At 37.7% G+C, this 20598-nt stretch overlaps 1 protein-coding gene across 8 annotated transcripts in view; it reads left to right on the forward strand.

Annotated features, from left to right (window-relative positions):
• LOC139952796 (protein FAM13A-like) overlaps positions 1-20598 on the forward strand; it is a 41447-nt gene that overhangs the window by 12668 nt on the left and 8181 nt on the right. For 2 of the 8 annotated variants that reach the window (XR_011787914.1, XM_071952012.1), the window contains exons 4-25: positions 734-852; positions 5336-5516; positions 6879-7088; positions 7458-7641; positions 8209-8452; positions 8949-9067; positions 9439-9546; positions 9864-9964; positions 10334-10409; positions 10755-10977; positions 11373-11737; positions 11883-11991; positions 12420-12472; positions 12694-13037; positions 13481-13577; positions 14160-14228; positions 15454-15513; positions 17207-17342; positions 17528-17609; positions 18404-18594; positions 18810-18893; positions 19279-19356. Coding sequence is in view for 7 of the 8 variants with exons in the window: in XM_071952012.1 (XP_071808113.1) it covers positions 796-852; positions 5336-5516; positions 6879-7088; positions 7458-7641; positions 8209-8452; positions 8949-9067; positions 9439-9546; positions 9864-9964; positions 10334-10409; positions 10755-10977; positions 11373-11737; positions 11883-11991; positions 12420-12472; positions 12694-13037; positions 13481-13577; positions 14160-14228; positions 15454-15513; positions 17207-17342; positions 17528-17609; positions 18404-18594; positions 18810-18893; positions 19279-19356 (3171 nt within the window). In the remaining variant the exon portion in view is untranslated. Of the gene's footprint in view, positions 1-733; positions 853-1808; positions 1849-5335; positions 5517-6878; positions 7089-7457; positions 7642-8208; positions 8453-8948; positions 9068-9438; positions 9547-9863; positions 9965-10333; positions 10410-10754; positions 10978-11372; positions 11738-11882; positions 11992-12419; positions 12473-12693; positions 13038-13480; positions 13578-14159; positions 14229-15453; positions 15514-17206; positions 17343-17527; positions 17610-18403; positions 18595-18809; positions 18894-19278; positions 19357-20598 lie in introns of those variants that run through there. The other 6 variants (XM_071952017.1, XM_071952013.1, XM_071952014.1 and 3 more) reach the window with 6 other exon arrangements.

The following is a 20598-nucleotide window of genomic DNA, read 5'->3' on the forward strand; positions in this document are numbered from 1 at the left end:
ACTACCACAGATCTGGATGTTTGTGTACAAATAGCCCATCATTTTTACTGGAGCAGAAACATCTGTAAACTTCCCAAAATATGTTATCTCGTTTTATACTTGCTGAATTTTTTGCCGGATGTCAAGGCTTTAAAATATGTACATGTTATACTTTTAAAAATATTAAATATGAAAAAGGTGTTTTGAAAAGGTATAGATGCTCCAGACTTGTTGAAATCGTTGTGTGCCCATATTCAGAAAAAGGGCTAAAGAGCGGAGTGTCAATTGGTATTTCTGCTGAGTGAAGTAATTCTGTAAACATGCCAAAGCAATCATTGATAGTTTTAAGAACAATGTCGGTGCTAGCTGAGTGTTACCGTAGCCCCTGGATTATAAACTTTCACTTTGTAAACCTTCAACAAAGTCTTCCGGGTCTGTATCAAGGAAGTAATTCTACTCAGAGAGTACTATCATTCAGTCAAAGACAGTTAACAGTATTTGTTCATCTTCATCGACAGGCTTTGAACTTCGCTCTCTCGAAAGGGCATAGCTAATTCCTCGGGTAAGGGATACTTCCATGAGGAAAAAGTCAATTTGTATCGAACTTTGCAACGGGCACCACAGTAAAAGCACAGGGCACCACGGCAATGGTTGTGGGTTATTTGGAGACCTGCATCAACAACTACATTATTGTCTTTCTCTGGGGAACTTCATGAGTTTTTATAACATTTATTTATTTATTTGTGATCAACAGCTTCTTAATCTGAAGTGAGTTTATTCTACACTTGATCTGTCTGCAACATTAATGAGCCAGAAATGAGGTCAGCACTCTGTGGTGCAACTAATGTTGTCGAACCCAACTCTCCTCCACAGGTACGTAAAAAAAAAAAAAAGTTTCATTAGTTCATTGAAGCAGAGAGCAGAATGTACAAGCCTTAAACAGACTATTCTTTATTTTTAGCGTTAAATAGATTTGTTTTTCTACATCTCTAAAAGGTCTGTTAATTTAGGTTCTGTTTTGGTTTTTTTTCTTCAGATTTTGCCCTACTATTGTTTGTTTATTGCTATTTCAAACTTGTTTATTTATTTATAAAGTGAAGGGCAAACCCTGTAAAGTACCTGCAGGTGCTAGAACACACATTTTGTGAAGAAATTGAAGTCAAAACAGAGATTTTCTTAGAAAATGCACAACTTAGGCGTGACATATTACATGAAGTGTGTTGAAAGTGGCTACTTGAGCAAACAACATTTCAACAGGAATGCTACATAATTAAACTTGATGTTTATAATATGTTTGTTAATCATTGAATTGTAATTTTGATACTTCTGCCACTGAATTTGTTGTGAATTAAAAGAAAAAATAGCCTCCAACCTCTGTGTTTTAAAAAAAACTAGCTATTCTACGATGACGGCGTGGGTAAAAAATTACAATACTTTTATGACATTGTGGGATGTTGCTTTGTTATCACAACAAAGCAACCGTACAAAACGGAGCTCCCACGTAAAATGGCATAATTGGACCGAGATACAAGGCTTTTCACAAATCTAACTGGAAAGCACCTAAGAAGTGTATTCAAAATGGTTGAGTTTTTATTTTATAATTAAAAATAAAATCCTTTACGATCACGTGAAGTGTGAACTCAATTTCCTTATTGATTGAGAACATTTCAAAAATAAATCTGCAAAGATCGGATTTAACAAGTTCACATCCTTTTCCTCATTACAATAAGGAAATAATCAGAAAACTGTGATAGTTTTATGAACTTCTTTTGGTTTTGATTTATACTTGTATTTGTTTGCTCTCTTTATAACGCTGCATATTGAATCAGTCAATGTTGATTCAGGGACAGCCATAATAGGCAAGTTAAGGTAAGTTGGAAACACAAACTTGACACATTTTCCTTGTAAGATGGTGGCACTTTGTTGACTTTCCTTGTTTCACTTTTGATGCATGAGGTTATTGGACTCAAAACCGCTTTCCTTTTCTGCAGTTAACTTTTCAGCCGATAAAAAATGTACGTACTAAACAATATTTTAAATACTTGATAATATGAAATTAAAGTTTGGCATCCCCTGAATGTGATCTTGCCGCTGCCGCTTCAAAGATTGTATCGTAAATTTGGGGTAGACAGGCAGTAAACAGTTGTACGGCTTCTGACTGGGCCCCCTGAAAATTGACAAAATAAGGAGACCGCCAACATAGGGCTAGACAGCTTAGTCATTAGTAGGTAGAGGGTCTGCACGTTAATCCGTAGGTCGTTGGTTCAAACCCTGCTGTAGTCTATTTTACTTGCATTCCACCCAAAACTATCAACAACAATGTGCCACTGGCATACTGTTAATGTTTTTTTTTGCAGAATCTTTTTTTACATTATAATATTAGAACACTCTGTACCCATGGCACTGAAGAGCCAGTTAAAATGTTGTAGCCGATTTGTTTCATTTGTTGATTTTGTTTGTTTGTGGTGTTTGGTGTTTTTGCATATTTTGATAATAGGAGTGTTAATTATGAAACTACACTGTACAGGGTATGTATGTATATCCATGTTACATGTAATTCATTTTATAGTCCCCTGTTGGCTTTTTCACTGGATGATTTCCTGGGAATCTTGCATTTCCTAGGAAAAAGCTGTAAATATCCCTGCTTGAGACTGGTGTTAAACATCAAGTCTCCAGGGTTAGCATACTGAATGTTAATTTCTCCCCCTACATTGTAGAATGAAGATGGTGTGGCAATCAGTTACAATCTTCAGGAGTTTCTCTTGGGTTTTACTTTTCTTGGAATTGGCTGTTTAATGTACAAGTGTTCTAAAATAAAATGTTTAGTGTTGTAGTGTACATCCATATCAATCATGTCAAAAGTACGGATCACAATATTTATGTACCAGTTTGTGTTCACTGAACTTAGTCAAGGTATGTCAAATGTCTATTTATAGGGTAATTCTAAAAGCCCCGGGCTGGTCATAGTTTGTGCATACCATAAATTTTGAGCATTCAGTATAAAACCTCCAATGTGTGAGTTGACTTTTGTACGAGACCTTGAAAGAAAAATACAGGAAATGGTGGTGGAATTGGGTTATAATATACGTATTTGGTGACACGGTTAACGAAACTGACATGTATACGGTAAGCTTTTTTTCTGTTCTTGAAAACAAAGAGTACATGAACATATTATTGTCAGAGGCTTTATATCTGAGATCTACGGTATAAGTGCATTGTTAAGTGTACATGTGTACATGTAGTATACTTAAATTATTGTTTTGACATCATTTAACTCGAAAGTCGGTGTGTTGACTTCGCGTCTGATAACTGTTTTTCAAATCTAAAGAATCGTCTCTTAGTGTTTTGTTTAGATAAAAACAGTTTGTTGTATAAATAAGCCATGTTAAACTGTGTAGATATTATTTGTCCTCATTTTGATTCTGGTCCAGTCAACATTTTGAGCTACAACAAGCCGTGCAGTCTTGTATTTTTGTTTACTCCTAAATTGAGAGCTGAAGATTACATTCAAATGTTACAATAGTTAAATAATAAAAACAATGAACATATCTAATAAGTGCATAATGCAAAAGAAAAAAGCACAGTAGCCAACAAAGCAAAACAAACTTTCTAACTCCGTCATCCTCTCTCTCCATTCATGTATTTTCACTTGCAGTTGATATCTGATATACCTGTTCATGTTTTTTGTGTTGTGATTTAGCCTACAAGAAAGACTCTGCTAGATCGAAACGTCAGGCCATTATTACCGCTACTCTAAAATCCAGCAAATATTTGTAAAATTTCTTGACACGTAGTGTTCACTTGGATTTATACTGACTGATTGAATGGCGTTTTGTTCCATAATTGAATTTTAGTATTTTATCACAAAAGTGTAAAGTGACAAGCTTTGATGGACACAATTCTCTCATCGATTGTGTTTAAATGTGATTTAATTTGGGGCTCCTCTACCGTATATTATTATTTTGAACAATCTCATTTAAAAATTCCCTTTTTACTTGAGGATTAACATGTACTATTGTAAATTTCTTATTCAATTGGATAAAATGAACATACTGCACACACTCGGCCCTTAAAAGATTGAATGTTTATTATTGTGAAAATTCAAAACAGAAATTGATTTTAGTTGGACCTACATACGTGTATAGTTTTTAGTCACAAGGACTCGAAGATTGCCAAAAAAAATATGAAAAGATTGCAAAATAACCTAAGATGAGATTGCAAAACAATAATCTAAAATGAGATTGTATGAAGCAATTGCAAAATAACCTGTGAATTGATTTCCAAAATTGCCTATTAAAGATATTTTTATTAAAATAACCCACGAGGAGATTGCAAAGTTTAACGCTTTCAAGTCTTTTAACCCAAATCATTCACAATAATCTTGGTTGTGGCATTTTGGGAGTTTTCAAAAGTGTGCATTTTTTTTCTTCCGAAGCAGTGTTTTAACACAATTCATATTTTGTACGTACAATTTTACTTCCAAAGTGTTGAGCATGGCAGACTCATTGCTTCGGTGATACTGGTACAAAGGGTTGATAACAGGAAATTTGTTGGCATCAGCTTTCTGTTTGAAGATGACTTAGTGTCATGGTCATGATGGATTACAAAGAAGTGGTTTAGTTTTGAATAATTAACCACAACCTTAACCTGAAAGAATGCTTGGGGTCAAGTTTTTACTGGCACTTGTCATATCTTGTGAGTTTACTGTGCATGTAAAACCAGAATCCTGTACATTCAAGTTCTATACATTGGACCTAACCTTCTTTTATTAAGAACTAATAGTAGTTATAGTAACAATGTAATAACAGGTACACATTTCTAATGCCCCATTTGTTTCATGCAGACATCATTGTTGAGAATGATTTTATGAGTAAAACAACACCTTCATAGGAGTACAAGGTTAATTGGTGCATACTGCTGCCAGACTGCAAATTACGTCAGAAACACTCAGGAAACTCCCCCACCCCCCCTTTTTGTGTACAGGATTGTTTGACAATGCACATCAGACAGAGTGGTTTTGTTTGCCATCTGAAGGACAAAACAGCAATGTTTATAATGTGTTTTCCAAGATGAAACAAGAGTCAAGACTGAGACTTGAACCTACACCAATAACTCCATTGATAGACAACTCGGTTGGGATTAGAACCCACACCCCCACTCTCTATAGTTGATGTATTTTGGTAGTAGCATAATAAAGGGTCAGAGGGTTGGTAAAATGATAGTTTGCCAGATTTTTGTATTTTGATGTTCATGGAACTGTCGCATTACAAAGTACTCTTTGTGGTCTTGTACTTTACTCATTCAAGACCGTTTTACATTTTTAACATCTCCAATCTTTTGATATTTTATGCTTCAGGGGTTTGGATCCACCAACAATAACACTATGCAGAAGATTCTTCGCTCTCCAGGAACGATGAAGAAGAAATTAAACAATTCTAAGACGTTTGGCGTTCCTTTGAAGGAGCTAGCAAGGGGCCCTAAAGGAGTCAGGGTGCCACTCTTTATTAGGAAGATATGTGACTTCATCCAGATGCATGGTCAGTGAATCACTCATAGAGGATTTTACTTTTTAGCAACTTCCTTGTGTATGTCACACAAAATCAGTCAGCAGGGCTATACATGAAGGTCTACTTTGTCTGTTAAAGACACTGGACACTATTGGTATTGTCAAAGACCAATCTTCTCACTTGGTGTATCTCAACATATGCATCAAATAACAAACCTGTGAAAAATTTGAGCTCATTTGGTCTTCGAGGTTGCAAGATAAAAATGAAAGAAAAAACACCCTTGTCACACAAATTGTGTGTGCTTTCAGATGCTTGATTTCGATACCTCTAGTTCTGAGGTCTCAGAATCAAGTTTGTGGAAAATAAATTCTTTCTCAAAAACTACATTACTTCAGAGGGAGCCGTTTCTCACCATGTTTGATACTATGAACCTCTCCCCATTACTTGTTACCAAGAAAGGTTTTATGCTGAAAATTATTTTGAGTAATTACCAATAGTGTCCACTGCCTTTAAGGTAGCGAATATTAGAACACTACTCATTACATACAATGCATGATACATGTACATCTGATGATTCATACACGGTATGGTGACCCCATCATACACATTAAAACTAGACTCAGGTGGTTTAGGGTTCTAGTGATTATCACTTCTTGATAACAAGACTAGAGATTGAGTGTAAGTGAAGGTAAAGGATCATGGTGATTATCACCTCTTGATTACAAGACTAGCGATTGAGTGTAAGTGAAGGTAAAGGATCATGGTGATTATCACCTCTTGATTACAAGACTAGCGATTGAGTGTAAGTGAAGGTAAAGGATCATGGTGATTATCACCTCTTGATTACAAGACTAGGGATTGAGTGTCAGGTGGTGACGAAGGCGAAGGTTAATGAGTATTAGACACTCTGTGTTTTGCGTCATCCTGAAGCCTAAATAATAATATTGTTGTGAAATTGTTAATGTTGTTGGTTCAAATTCTCCCTACATGTATGTAATTACCCATTAGGTGTTTGGCAAACCTGTTAATGTCCATTTCTCAAATTTTGTTGATCGTTTTGTGTGTGGTCACAAACAAATTGTCTACGGCTAGTCCTAGGAGAATATAATATCATTCAAATGAAATTCTCATTGAAATAGCACCTTTTTGGTGAGAAAAAGGTAGAATTGTTTTTGTTTTTTTTTATTAATAAATTTTGAAGTAAAATACAGGCTTGATATTCTTTCTTCTTACATGTAAGTCTGATTTTCCCCAAAAAGAAATTGAGGAGAGAAAAACCAGTAGTTAAAAATACATGTAAGACTTAAATAATCGCCATCGTCCTTTTCAGAGTTCATTTATTTATGTTTAGAGGCTGCTTCTTATATTGTTCCTTTATTCTTTATTTGACAGGCATTGGCCATGAGGGAATCTTCCGTATCAATGGCAGTACTCGAGTCGTGGATAAGATGAAAGCTATAATTGATAAGACTGGTGAGACAGACTTTGAGGAGGCTGGTGACGTCATGGCCATAGCTAGTCTACTTAAGATGTTTCTAAGGGAGTTACCTGACCCTATTATGACCGAAGCGCTTCATCATCAATTTATCAATGTTCAGCAGAGTAAGTAGGACAGGCAGGATATTCTTCCTGATTTACTTCTTTTATTTTTGCTCTTGGGAAAATACTGGAAAAAAGGGTCTAAACAGCCTGAAATGTTTGGCGTAGGCACTGGACACGTTTGGTAATTGTCAAAAACCACTATCCATAAAATAACTAATTGAAACAAAATGCTGCATATAAATTTGTGTGCTTTGAGACGCCTAATAAAAGACTTCAGGCCTGAAGTCTTTTTTTATTTGAGTGAGAAATTACCTCATTCTCAAAAACAACGTTACTTCAGAGGGAGTCATTTCTCACGATGTGTTAGGTTTCTATGAACAGCTCTCCTTGCTCAATACCAAGTAAGTTTTTATACTGTTTCCATTTCAGCTTTCCAGTCCAATCACGAAGAGTGCGTCAGACAACAGAAGAATTTAATTCAACAGCTTCCTGAGGAACATTACATCGTACTCCAGTACTTAATCCGTTTTCTTGTCATGGTCGCACAGTACGAATCAACTAATAAGATGAACTCTATGGCACTGGCAATTGTCTTTGGCCCTAACCTATTCAGGTAAATCATTTAGGCAGTCTGTGTCTGTGTGAATTCCCCAAATATGGGGAAAGGGCGCTATAGGAAGCAAATCAGCCCAAATCTGGTCATCTACGTTAAGTATGAACTACCAAGTAATGAGCTTGCCAACTATCCAAGCAGCCGATTTCACGAAACGCTGGGATTAATCCTACTTTGAGTTAGGACGAGTAACTCGTCCTAACTTAGTATGGGTTTGGTGCATCCTAATGTCTATGGATACGGAACTTAACTCATCCCAAGTCCTAAGATTAATCCTAGGTTATGAAGAGTTTAGTGAAATCGATGGCTGATGGTAAAAGGTTCCCTAAAAATACCCAATCTTTCCCTGTTCTGAAAATCTCCCTGATTATGAACGATTTTTCCCTATTGTGTTGAATGTCTGTAATTCTAAATATCTCCCTGAATGTTGTACAAAATCTCCCTGGTTACAAGATGCAAATGTTGGAAGCTCTGGAGCTAAATTTATAAATCATCTTGTGGATGACTGAAACATTGCTTTAAGATGATCTTACACTGACAGCCAATCCTTTGTTGCATCCACTCTAGGTGTAGCGCAGGACTAGACGGTCTCCGTGAACAAGGAATCACAAACATCATCGTCCGGACACTAATCGAGGAATACGACACTATCTTCAAATCGGATGTCAAAGATGAGAGTTCATCACCACCATCGTCGACCTCAGTGGGGTCAAAGTGCATACAAGTACAGGCCACTACATCCAAGAGGTCACCACCGGTCAAACCTGCACCGTACCATGATTATGTGCGACAGAAGGAAGAACGGAGAAGGGTAAGGCATTAATTAAGGGAAGAGGGTAGACAACCAAGATATCAAAACATGTCTACTCAGCATCAATGAATTTTTCTTGATTTGGGTAAAATTCAAATGGCATATGTGGAACTGAGAATGCGTTTGATGATGTCTTTAGCCTTTTCTCGCTCATTGAAATTTCATTGTCATTTGAATTGTTTGTATACATTTTTGTGTTGTACACTCTAAGGGTGGATATGTTCGCGTTGTAAGTTTTGTTATTATTTATTATGGACAAATTTGTGCGTTATTTTTGTTTGTGAGAAATAGTTTTAGCTGTTGCAAACTGCTTACCAACCAAAAGGACCTATGGTATAAATGCACAAACATAAATTATTGACTCGACCTTTTGACCCTAGTAGAGTCTTCATCGAAGCCTAAAGTTATTTTGTGACAATTGCCATGATGTTTCAAATAAAGTAATCGCATTTTCTGCATTTAAAAATTCACTTTTTAAGTTATTTTCTTCTTTTAGAGACTTGATTCGGAAGATACCAAAGACATAAACAGTAATTCCTACGCAGACACAGACAGGGAAATCCTCAAGAAACCAGATGAAGGCCGAGACTGCGACTCACCCAGTTATTTGCTAAGGTAAGTCCTAACTTCACCAAATGATATCCAAATGTTTCAAAAAGGTTCCAGGTGAAAGCTAAAAGATGAAATGAATGAATGCCATGAAATACAGTTTACCAAACCCCAACCTAAACAGGTTTTGTTTGTCTCAACCATACATCACAACCCCAGGCCTTGAAATAACTCATGGCACCCACAGCACACACAGCAATTGCCAAAGTGCCCTGTGCTTTTGATGTGATGCCATTGCAAAGTTCAAATCCAAATGTACTATTTTCTCATGGCGTGCCCCTTACCAGAAGAAAATTGCTGTGCCCCTTCAAGGCAAGTAACTCTATTATGTTATGTCAAGATCAGCTGAGTAACCTTATGTTTCTGTTTCCTCCAAGTCCGAGAGATGTAGGTGTAGAAGAGAGGGCTTTCTCTCCATTCAACTTAGATAGTGAGACAGGAACGAGTACAGCTCCTTCACCGGTCATTAATGACATTGCATCTGAGTGAGTACCAACCATCTCATTATTACTAAAATGAAAATTGTTCCTAATCCCATAGAGATTTAGGATGACTGCTTCCGCTGCCGCTGTTTTTAATGAAGCACCCCCTTTGTCACCTTTCTTGGGTGTGCACATTGGAAGACATCCACAGAAGATCTTGATTGGAGCAAGAGCTACGAGTACTTCCATGGATACCAGCAATCTTATTACCTAACCCTAACCACACTTCAAATCCAAGTTTTTTTCCTGATGAAGCTCTGTAGGTTGTAATCAATATTCCCAGTGGTTTATTGACGTTTTGTTTTTGTTGTTGTTTACAGATTGGTAGAAAAGACTATTCAGGAGACGGTTTCGCAACATCTATTTGGTCAAAGCCCCGAACCAGACCGAGATGAAGCAGTTCTTTCTCCAACACCAGCAGGTAAACTTAGATTTTTTTTTCTTTTTTTTTTTCATAATTTGTTTCCCCCCTTAATAAGCTTGGCATGCCTTATAGAAGCTTGGCAGCAATAATGTACAACTACAGTAATGTGAGATAAGTCTAGTTACATGTACTGGATTAATAGGGTGCCAGTATGCGTGACTCACGCTCACTTGACATTACATAATCATTCTTACATCATGTAGTGTTTCAGGTTTTTTTTAAGGATCCACTCACAGGCCTGATCAAGCTATTGATCTCATTCTGTCAACAATTATTTGATTTAACCAGCTAGTATTGAAGTACATGTTTATGGAATGTCTTCACAATTTCAACATTTTATTTGGAAGTTTTGTTTCTTTTCCTTAGTAGCACCTGTGCCTTCACCAAGAAGAAGATGGCAGAAGACTCAGGAAGAGGAGCAAGAGGAAAGCAAAGATAACCTGTAAGCAATCTCATTTCTATCTTTAATAATGTCATCTTTTCAAGCATCAGTTCAAATTGTTGTGTTTTTTCTTACTCTCCCCCCCCCTTCCCCAGGTTGGATTTGTTGAGATTTTTCCTGATGTTTATTTATCTCCCTCTTTCTTCTTGAAAGACGTTAACTGGGGGCCTGGTCCTCTAGACCAAACATGCCAAAGGAAGATACAAGTGTGATATAGAGAGTCTTAAGTAAATCCTCATATGTAACACCCTGAAAGAATGTTTCTGTGAGGAGTGCAATCCACTTCCCAGGATTTTAATATTAAGTCTACAATCACACCACTAATTTTCTGTCTTCTTTTGTCAGTAACGGCACTGATTTCCCTGATGGGCGGAGTCACTCCCCAATCGAGGAGATCTTCACATCCGTTCAAGATCGCATCCGATCATTTGCGACTTCAGGACCCTCCACCTCAGCGCCTGACAATAAATCTCCAGAAAGTTCACCCAAGGTCAAGCGGAAACACTACCCATCTTTAAAAGCTTTTGAATTATTTGAGAGTAAAGGAATAGTCATCAGCCCTGGAAGTGTAAGTGGAAATTTTAATCATAAATAATAATAATTTATGTAGAAACTACATGTATCCCAAAGTGCTTAACAAAAGAAAAATAGCAGAAAAGTAAAAAAGGAAACTCACAAAGTATTACCAAAAACTGCACATAATCATTCACAACTATTCAGAATCTACTGAATGCATGAATTGTTTCTCAGGTTCAACTGTTTTTGTGAACCATTATTCAAACCATAGTTCAATCAAAGGCAATCCTTTTTTCAAAATACATGTAGTTTGTTCTATTAGCGGCTGCAGGGCTTCTCACCAAGCAAGTTTTTATTGTCATTCATTTTTGTAGAAGTTACCAGTCTATGATCCCACAACTGTACCTGTAAGATTTTTATGTTTGGAAACCTGTTTTATTTGTCTAGAATGAGCTTCCGGCACCCAAAAGGAAACAACCAACGACCTCAGCAGTTCAACAAATCAAGGAGGACCCAAGAACAAACAGTCGTAGTCCACCATCAAGAAGTAAAGCCCCAGACCCACCGTCTCGACCCTCCAGAACGAAAGCAAATCTATTAAAATCTAAAAATCATGATCAGAACTCTCCAGAATCTAGGTCACCCGTGTCTGGGTCACCGAGGTCAAAATCACCGAGGTCAGATTCCCCGAGGTCAAAATCGCTGAGGTCAAATTCACCAAGGTCATATTCTCCAAAGTCTGACTCGCCGAAGTCGAGATCTCCGAGATCCCAATCACCAAGATCACAATCACCAAGATCTAAACCATTAAGGTAAGCCTAAACAGTTTGTCATCGTGTTTGTTTATTATTATTTAATATTATTTTTTGTTTATTTTTGGGAGTGGGGGGAGGGGGGGAAGGGGGTGTCACCAATGTTCCATGAAGTTACCACTTCTAAATTGATCTTTTTCAACAGTAGCAGTAGATCTAATACAGACACGCATCATCTAGCCAGCAAGTCGTCGATTGGAAACATTGATGCTGATTTTGACAGTCTTTCATGCAACTCACCAACACTGAAATCGGTATGTACACTTAGACTAGAAGTGTTGAAGGCGTCAGTTTCTAACCCTGGCAGAGTTGCCATCAGTTTTTGATTAACACTTCCCCCAGGTCAAAACAATGAGGCCATACACAATTTGTTTTTTTTTATACCTGAGCTCATTTTGGCTAGTAAGCATGACCCTGTAAAGCATAAAAAGTAACTAAGCATAAAACATTTCTGCCTACCAGAATAGCGTTGTTACCAGCTGATATGTTATGTCACACAAACCACCTTGTGACTGGTTTCCTGCCACTTTTTGCTGAGCAGAAATTTGTTGAACAATAATTTTAACAGCTCAATGAAATTGAGCTGTAGTTACAACCGATTCTACCCTTTTAAGATTAGAATTTCTAACAAGGAAGCTTAGATGATTTTATTATTATTATTATTTTTTTTTTTTTTTTGCAGTTGACAGCAGGAAGAATAGCACCTCCCAGGAATAGAAGATCTCCCTCAAAAAGGTACTTACCCCATCCCCACCCCACCCCCCCCCCCCAAAAAAATAAAAGCACCGTCAAGAGTCCTCTTTCCCAATCTGAAAAATGTGTGTAATGATTTTTTATTTTACAAAGGTTTTGCTGAATGGTTGCTAGCGACGAACGGCTCATAAAAGAGTTAAAATCAGACAAAATCTTCCACTCTTTATACAGAAATGACTTAACTTCTGTTTTTGATTTATCAGGAAGTCAAAATCTGAAATGAACAAGCCAGAGGAGGAAGAAGAAGACGCCACCAGCCTGCCGTTCACAGAGCCGCTTTCAATCCTCATCCCAGGCACCCAGCCTACCCTACAAGAGTTTCCAGATAATACCCCTCAGCCCAAACCAAGAAAGAAACACTCCCACGCTGATCTGAGTTATCCCCACAAAACATTCGATGAGAGCCACATCTTGTCAGGGGAGCTGGGCGCATTGATTAATGGGAAGGATGCTGGGCAGTTATCCCCACCACGGTCACCGCTAAGACGTGATCATACGGTACCACCGCTGAATCTAACCAGTCTACATGAACATGCAGATGGGGAAGGTATGTAATAAAAGAGTTCACCCCCCCCCCAGACCATAAATCCTCAGTGGAATTCATTTTTTCAAAATTGTGGGGACAAGAATTGTCACATTTTCAGACCATTTTATGCCTGCCTAGTGGAAAAAACAGCTATTATTTGCTTGCATTTAATAAATATCCTGTTCTAAGATATGTAGCACACTAAATCAATAACAAGAACCTGCTCTACCCTCACAGCAACCCGTTCAACCCTGGGTAGGGAGAATCAATTATAGTGAAAGTGTCTGGCTCAAAAAACCCAGTGTCTTGAAAGGAACTCGAACCAACACCCTTATGACCCAGCAACCAGACATCAAGTCCAATGCACTCAACTGTCGATCACAACATACCTCCTGAAGTTACCATCCTAATTTCAATGGCTCACATATTGTATTTCATTTAAATGTTTTTTCTTTTCCAAATAGAACCGATTCCAGCTTGGAAAGCAAGACACCATTTCCATGATAACAGTCAAGAGGCTATGTTATCCCCACGCTCACTCAAACTGCAAACTATCACTCAGTAAGTTTACATCGTCTCCTTTAATAATTACAATTACTGAAACTGAATTTACATTCACTGCATTTTTTTCCAGTTTCATTGTGAATGATACTTTTGGTTTCTGTGTTTTGTTGAACACAAATGCCTGTCAATAGTTGTTGCAATGTATTTTATGTTTATAATGTATAAAGGTGATTTGATTTTGCTCTTTTGTCTTGGGGTAGCCCTCGGTTTAGAATGCTTGTCACACATCGATGTAGGGTCGATTATAACAGAACAAGACACATATTTCTAAGCCAGAACAGGCATGATATTTTTCCACCTTCAGTCTGATGTCCGATTTTATTTTTGCCCTCGGATAAATCTGCAAACCTTTTATTAAAAGCATGAAAAGTCTGTTAAAGCCGTTACCATGTGTACGTGTTTGTTGGCCCTTGTAAACAATTTTCCAGGGGCCAAATATCATGCGAGCAGATTCCATGACACCAAGAGGGCATCTTTTGCAATCCTCTTTTTTTAGATTTGTTTTATTTTCTTTAAGTTGTTCTAACTATTTTTGTTGTGACTTAATGGTGTGATTGGCCTAATCCTCTCATAATACAGTCTTGCTGAACGGCAAGGAGAAGCCCCATTATCCCCAAGGGCTGGAGTTAAACCTTTCAACTTCACCAGGTGTGACTTACTCATTTTCTCTGTCATCACAACCAATCCATCAATCATCCCATTCTCTTTAGTTTCATGCTTATCAACCAGGGCCCAATATCTTAAAGATGTTAACTTTTGCTTAGCAGATGCACAGGTTACCGGTTCATATACTGTGCTTATATTCATTGCTTGTAACTGGTGCTATGGTTTTTGTTTTACTCCTCGAAGCGAAGGACAAGATGTGTGTATTTACATATGATCTATTGACCCCCCTGCACAACGCGGAACGCACCTCCCCACAATGCCCATTCTATCACTTCCACCATTGTTGTACTTTGCCTGCCAACATGGTGGACAGGATAAGCGTGCATAGTGCGCTGGGCGTTGTGCAATAGGTATATAGAGATCGTGTCCCAATTAACCCTTTCATGTTTCATTTATTTTGGTGATAAACTGATCATTATGGTCTTAATTGTTTCTAAGGAAATTTGTTGTAGACAGGTGGTGGTGATTGTTCAATGTATCATGCAGCAGGTTTAGTTCATGTCTGTCTGCATAATATAACACTTTGTATTTTATCTGATTTGGTTTTTAATTGGCATTACTTTCAGTTTACTTCAGGTTAGATGTAGAATCACTTCTTCATCCAGTTCATTTGAGCAATTATCACATTCTTTAACCATTAATGTAATAATAGTGTATAACAATTAATATCATCAATCTGACCAATGACATTATGTACATGTAGTTCATTTTCCTTCCTTGTTTAACTTCTTCAGGATCATTGTATATTTGGTTTGCGGTAACACCACTTGCCAGGTAGAGTTTGTTCTTAGAGAACTGCCTTGCTTTATTCTACTACCAAGGTAGATAAAAGATGTTCGGGGGTTTGGGGACTTCTCAGTTCAGAAAAGAACTGTCCTGCTTTTTAAATATTACCCGGGCGGATGGTATAGAGAAAAGGCTGGGACTACTACTTAAGCTTATAGGATCATGATAACTGTACTACCGCGGAGTCAGTTCTTAAATTGGTCTCAACGTCTCAACTAGCTTGCTCTCGTCATCCATAGACATTAGGCTGCATTGAACCCATCCTAAGCTAGGGTGGGTTACTCGTCCTAACTCGTGATAGGATTAATCCTAGGTCTATTAACTTAAACCCTTGTCATGTTATTCGTCAAGTAATGTGACCTACTCCAATGCCTTGATTGTTATGTGATGTGTTGATGTTGTTTCTCGTCTTTCTACACAGTGTGTCACATGACACGGATGTTCCACCCTCCCCACCGTCAGCGCAGTCCATACTGCTGGGGTGCGTACCGATCCAACGTCTTAACCTCATCCTGATTGCAAAAAAAAAAAACGCAAACCAAAAATAATTTTTTTTAAGAAAATGCCTCGAATGCCATTGCTTTATAGGGGATTGTACACTGTGTAGGTGTAGGGTTGATTTTTCAGGCGCTTGGCAGAAATGTTGCTTGGCTGTGTCTGAATTAATGGCTATGGCTTGATTGCCACTTGATAATGAGTGGATGTATGGAATATCCTTAGCAACAGTCAGAGCCATAGGCCATGGTTACGGCTATGGCTTGATTGCCACTTGATAAATTATGAGTGGATGTATGGAATGTTCTTAGCAACAGTCAGAGCCATACGCTATGGTTACGGCTATGGCTTGATTGCCACTTGATTATGAGAGGATGTATGGAATGTCCAACAGTCAGAGCCATAGGCCATGGTTACAGCTACCAAGTGTACATCTCCTTGATAAAAAAGCGCCCATCATAAATGACTTTCTCGCCAACATCATCATTTAAAAATTGCTTCAAGAATTCCATCTTTTCTTTACTGAGATGTGTGATCAGTGCTCTATCTTGGGCGTGTGTTCCCTTTTCTTACCAGGCCTGCAATTACACTTGGGCATCTCAGGCCATGGCCTACGTACATGTGGTGCCCTTCATAAGTTTCCCATTGACTATAGGATTTTCCAATGGAAGTGCTCTTTCAACGTGTTCAAAGATGAAATTCCAGACCTGTCATACTGTTTCCTCATCGCCATTCTTGTTCTGTCATTAATGGCATCGCTGCTTGCTATTTATTCTGCTTTGTATTTGACATTCGTTAAAGTTTGTGGCCTCGTGTTATGTATTAATTGTTTGGGTGGTTGCTTTAATGTTTGGTTGAGTTGTCTGTTTTGGGGCAGTCCATAAGTAAAATGTTTCCGTTTTTATTTCTTTTTTGCTCTGCTTTGCTTTGCTTTGCTTCAAATGAAGGTTTTTTCTTAATAATTATCTTTAAATTTAATAACTGGCTTAACTTATTTATAACTGTCCTAAAATGTTAACTGGGTAATATCTTTTTTGGGTAAAAATAACGTTAATTTTGCTCTCAGCAAGCTATGTTTGTCTTACAGGAAACAGATGTCATTGTTACTCTCATTAGCCCATCGTTAATTAAAGCCCAACTGTAACATCAGCCCAAATAGATTCAAATGCCATTCCATTGCAGTGGGTCCAACTGTAATTGGGTTCACTGTCACAGTTGGGCTAAGCTTAAATCTGCACATTCCACTGCAAACATAATCGCAAGCTTTTGCTTCATACCACTTCAAAGCAGTTAACGCTGACTATTTTCACTCCGTTAGAGGGGCAACGTCGTCATGATCATAGTCTGCTTGTGGCTAGGCATGGAAACATGAACTCTCACCCAGTTTTTTTTAGATGTGCATGTGTTAACCGTCACGCCACAAACTAAATCTTTATAGGGCACCATAATTATTATCACATGCGTGTGTGGAATAACTGGATGAGAGTTTAGAATTGAGTGGCAGGCCACAGACTCGCTATGATCAAGAAAACAGTGCCCCTTGAAATTTGACCCAATTTGATCTATCAGTTTTGTATTTGTCATTTCTAAGCAACTTTCTGCGCTACAGAAATGATAACCTGCATTTAATGGTATCTACTCTTACTATAACAATTGTTATTTTTTATTTTTTTACATAGTTTATCCAAGAGAACTGATAAGCTTCAGGAGGAGACTGATCAAACCACAGTGAAGCAACTAACTAAACAAATACGAGTATTAAAGAGAAAGATGCGACAGTATGAGGTAGAGTTTGAAGAGGAGCGCGGCTATAAGGTGATTGAGATGTTGCTTTTTAAGTAAACCACTAAATAATTTGTCGTGTAGAGGTTAGGTGGTGTCTGAATTGATGGCTTCAGCAGTGGCTTCTACTCCAAGAACACATTGGCAATCACAATAATCTTTTCATGCCATTGCAAACTCACAAACATTTTACAAATTAGGTTTTTGTTTGTTTGCAGCCATCTCATAATCACAAGACGTCTCAACCTGAGATTAAGAAGATGATGGGAGAGCTAAAGAGAGCAAATAGACAGCTTAAAGGTATCAAACTTCTTTACAGATTTCTGGCAATTCTCTTTCACAATAGACAGTGCAAGTCCGGGGTACATTTGCACAATGAGCCCTGATGATTTTGTTGACTTTACTTGCTAAGGATGGTATGAGTGGCTAGTATGTAAAGTGCCTGCCTCTCACCACTGTGGCCCTAGTTCGCGTCTCACCACTGTGGCCCTAGTTCGCGTCTCACCACTGTGGCCGTAGTTCACGTCTCACCACTGTGGCCCTAGTTCGCGTCTCACCATTGTGGCCGTAGTTCACGTCTCACCACTGTGGCCCTAGTTCGCGTCTCACCATTGTGGCCCTAGTTCACGTCTCACTACTGTGGCCCTAGTTCGTGTCTCACCATTGTGGCCATAGTTCGCGTCTCACCACTGTGGCCCTAGTTCGCGTCTCACCACTGTGGCCGTAGTTCACGTCTCACCACTGTGGCCCTAGTTCGCGTCTCACCACTGTGGCCCTAGTTCACGTCTCACTACTGTGGCCCTAGTTCGCGTCTCACCATTGTGGCCCTAGTTCACGTCTCACTACTGTGGCCCTAGTTCGTGTCTCACCATTGTGGCCATAGTTCGCGTCTCACCACTGTGGCCCTGTTATGCATCTCTGCTTTATAAAATTAACATTAGCTGCAACAGACAATGTCAATAATGCACTTTTGCTTTGGGGAAAAAGCTGTTTACTTTAAAGGCTGGTGTTATGCATTGGCTTAGGGTTATGCATAAACTGAAATTATGTTGTTTCCTTATTCATCCCTCTCTCCCTCCTTTACCCTCTTCTAGAAGCCAAAGAGAATGCAGCTAAAGCTAAGGTACCACTATCCTCCACTCTACCATCCGATATGCTCTGCGGACACAGCCTCTCACAGCAGTATGAGGATGAAGGCGCATCAAGTCTTGAGATGGCTCTACTTGAAACGGAAGATAGACTTCAAGAAAAGAGAGACGAAGCTCAAAGACCTGATGATATATTTGTAAGTCAGTTATAGATAAATGTGAAATTTGTACAAAATCACTCTCATTGCAAGATGAAATTGTTACAAGCTCAGACATTTCCGTGTTTTTTTTTTGCATGTTTTTTTTCCAACCGAGATAGGCACCTGGCATACTCGGAGTAAAAGATTACTTTTAGCAACTTTGACAGAAGTATAAAATAAAAAAAATTATTTTATCTTTTGTTTTTTCCCAGATGATGAACAAAGAACAGGTTCAGGAGGAGAAGACAGCGATCCAGAAAGCTTTACTACAAATGGAAAATAAATATGGCAGACCGGTAAGCATGGCAGTAAATCATTACCCCATGCTTCTCTTACTACCATTTACAAAGTAGCTAATAGAATAATCAAGTGTTGCTTGTTACTTTGGAAGCGCTTATTGGCATTTTCCACACTTTTAAACCAAGTTAAAAGCAGAATTGTATGCCTCTAACCCAGGACTCGTACTGAAGTCCGTCTCAAATTTTTGGTAACTTGAATTTCCCTCAAGTTTCGTCAACAAAAGACCACCATCTATTTCTTAATCCTTATCTAATCTATGGATGTAATTTGTTAACTTTCATACAATTTTTATGCTATTATCGCTTTGAGGCTATTTTACGACAATACTGCGCTTGATAAAGTTTCTTTATAATTATTATTATCTTGTTGTATTTCTTTCAGAGTACCAGGGAAGCCAAGGAGTTGATGAAGCCTTTGTACGACCGTTATAGGAATGTTAAGAAACTACTAGTCAGATTGGTAAGCTAAGAACGAAGGATTCAAGATATTAGCCCCAAGTTACTGTCATGAAAATTAGAATGCCTAAATGCCTTTTTTACACAAAATCTGTTGATCTTTCTAAACTTTGTGATTGATATCTTTTGATGAAAGTTTGTCCTGTTTTAGAATTCTTGTAATTTATGTGTGTGGAATATTTTTGATTTGTTATTCTATTTATGTGATGTGCTCTTAGCCCTTCGGTTATTGGGTGTTATATAAGTGTTTTACTTCATGTGTTACTGATATGTACTATTACTATTATTGCTTCTTCCCAAAGTTCTTCAATCTGAACTATTTTCTTTCAACTTGTTTAATTTTCTTCTTTTCCTATATCACATTAAACGTTTTCCTGCAATTGGACCTTTGATTTATATTGAGACAGACTTTTATAATTAAAGAGCTGAATCATTGTGAGACAGTTCTCGTTGTATTTGCATTGGGATAAAGACATGTTGAAAATATCTTCTTGTGTTTTACCCACAACCTGATGTATTTGAAGCACTGTGTTTTCAATACTTTCCAGAGTACTGTCAACACACATCTGTGTAATTGTGTGTTTTTTATCTTTTCAAAACTGCATTGACTCTCCTATTGTTTTGTAAATGTGTTCTCTGCAGTTATACATGTATGCAATTTGTACGGTTTTCTAAAAACATCTAGCACTTTAAATGTGACTGGCTGTATATTTGTGTGGATGCTTTTGTTACTCTCATTTAGGACTCCTTTAACAAACTATTATTTTTAGGGGAACTTTTCGTGATTTGTTTACTTTCGTGATGTGTAGTTTTAGTTATTGGCCTAGTTATTGTAATATTTTATGTCATCTTTAAATGCTTATTGACTATTTGATCTTTATTTCATCTTCAAATGCTTATTGACTGTTATTTAACTTTATGTCATCTTTAAATGTTCATTGACTATTTCAGTTATTTTTTGAGGGGTACTTTTCATGATTTGTTTACTTTTGTGATGTGTAGTTTTAGTTATTGGCCTAGTTCTTGTAATATTATTTTATGTCGTCTTTAAATGCTTATTGACTATTTTATCATTTTGTTTGGTGGTGTTTTAATTTGTACTATCCCTTTGGGTCAAGTCATGAATGTAAGGCGCTTTATAGGCCTAATCTAATGATATTATTGTTATTATTATTATAAAACACAATTAATATAATTAATTATTAACTAACAGACAAGTGTAGATTTTAATCCAATCTAAATACTT

The sequence above is a fragment of the Asterias amurensis genome, chromosome 21 (genome assembly GCF_032118995.1).
Source record: "Asterias amurensis chromosome 21, ASM3211899v1".
In the NCBI taxonomy this organism is placed as follows: Eukaryota; Metazoa; Echinodermata; class Asteroidea; order Forcipulatida; family Asteriidae; genus Asterias; species Asterias amurensis.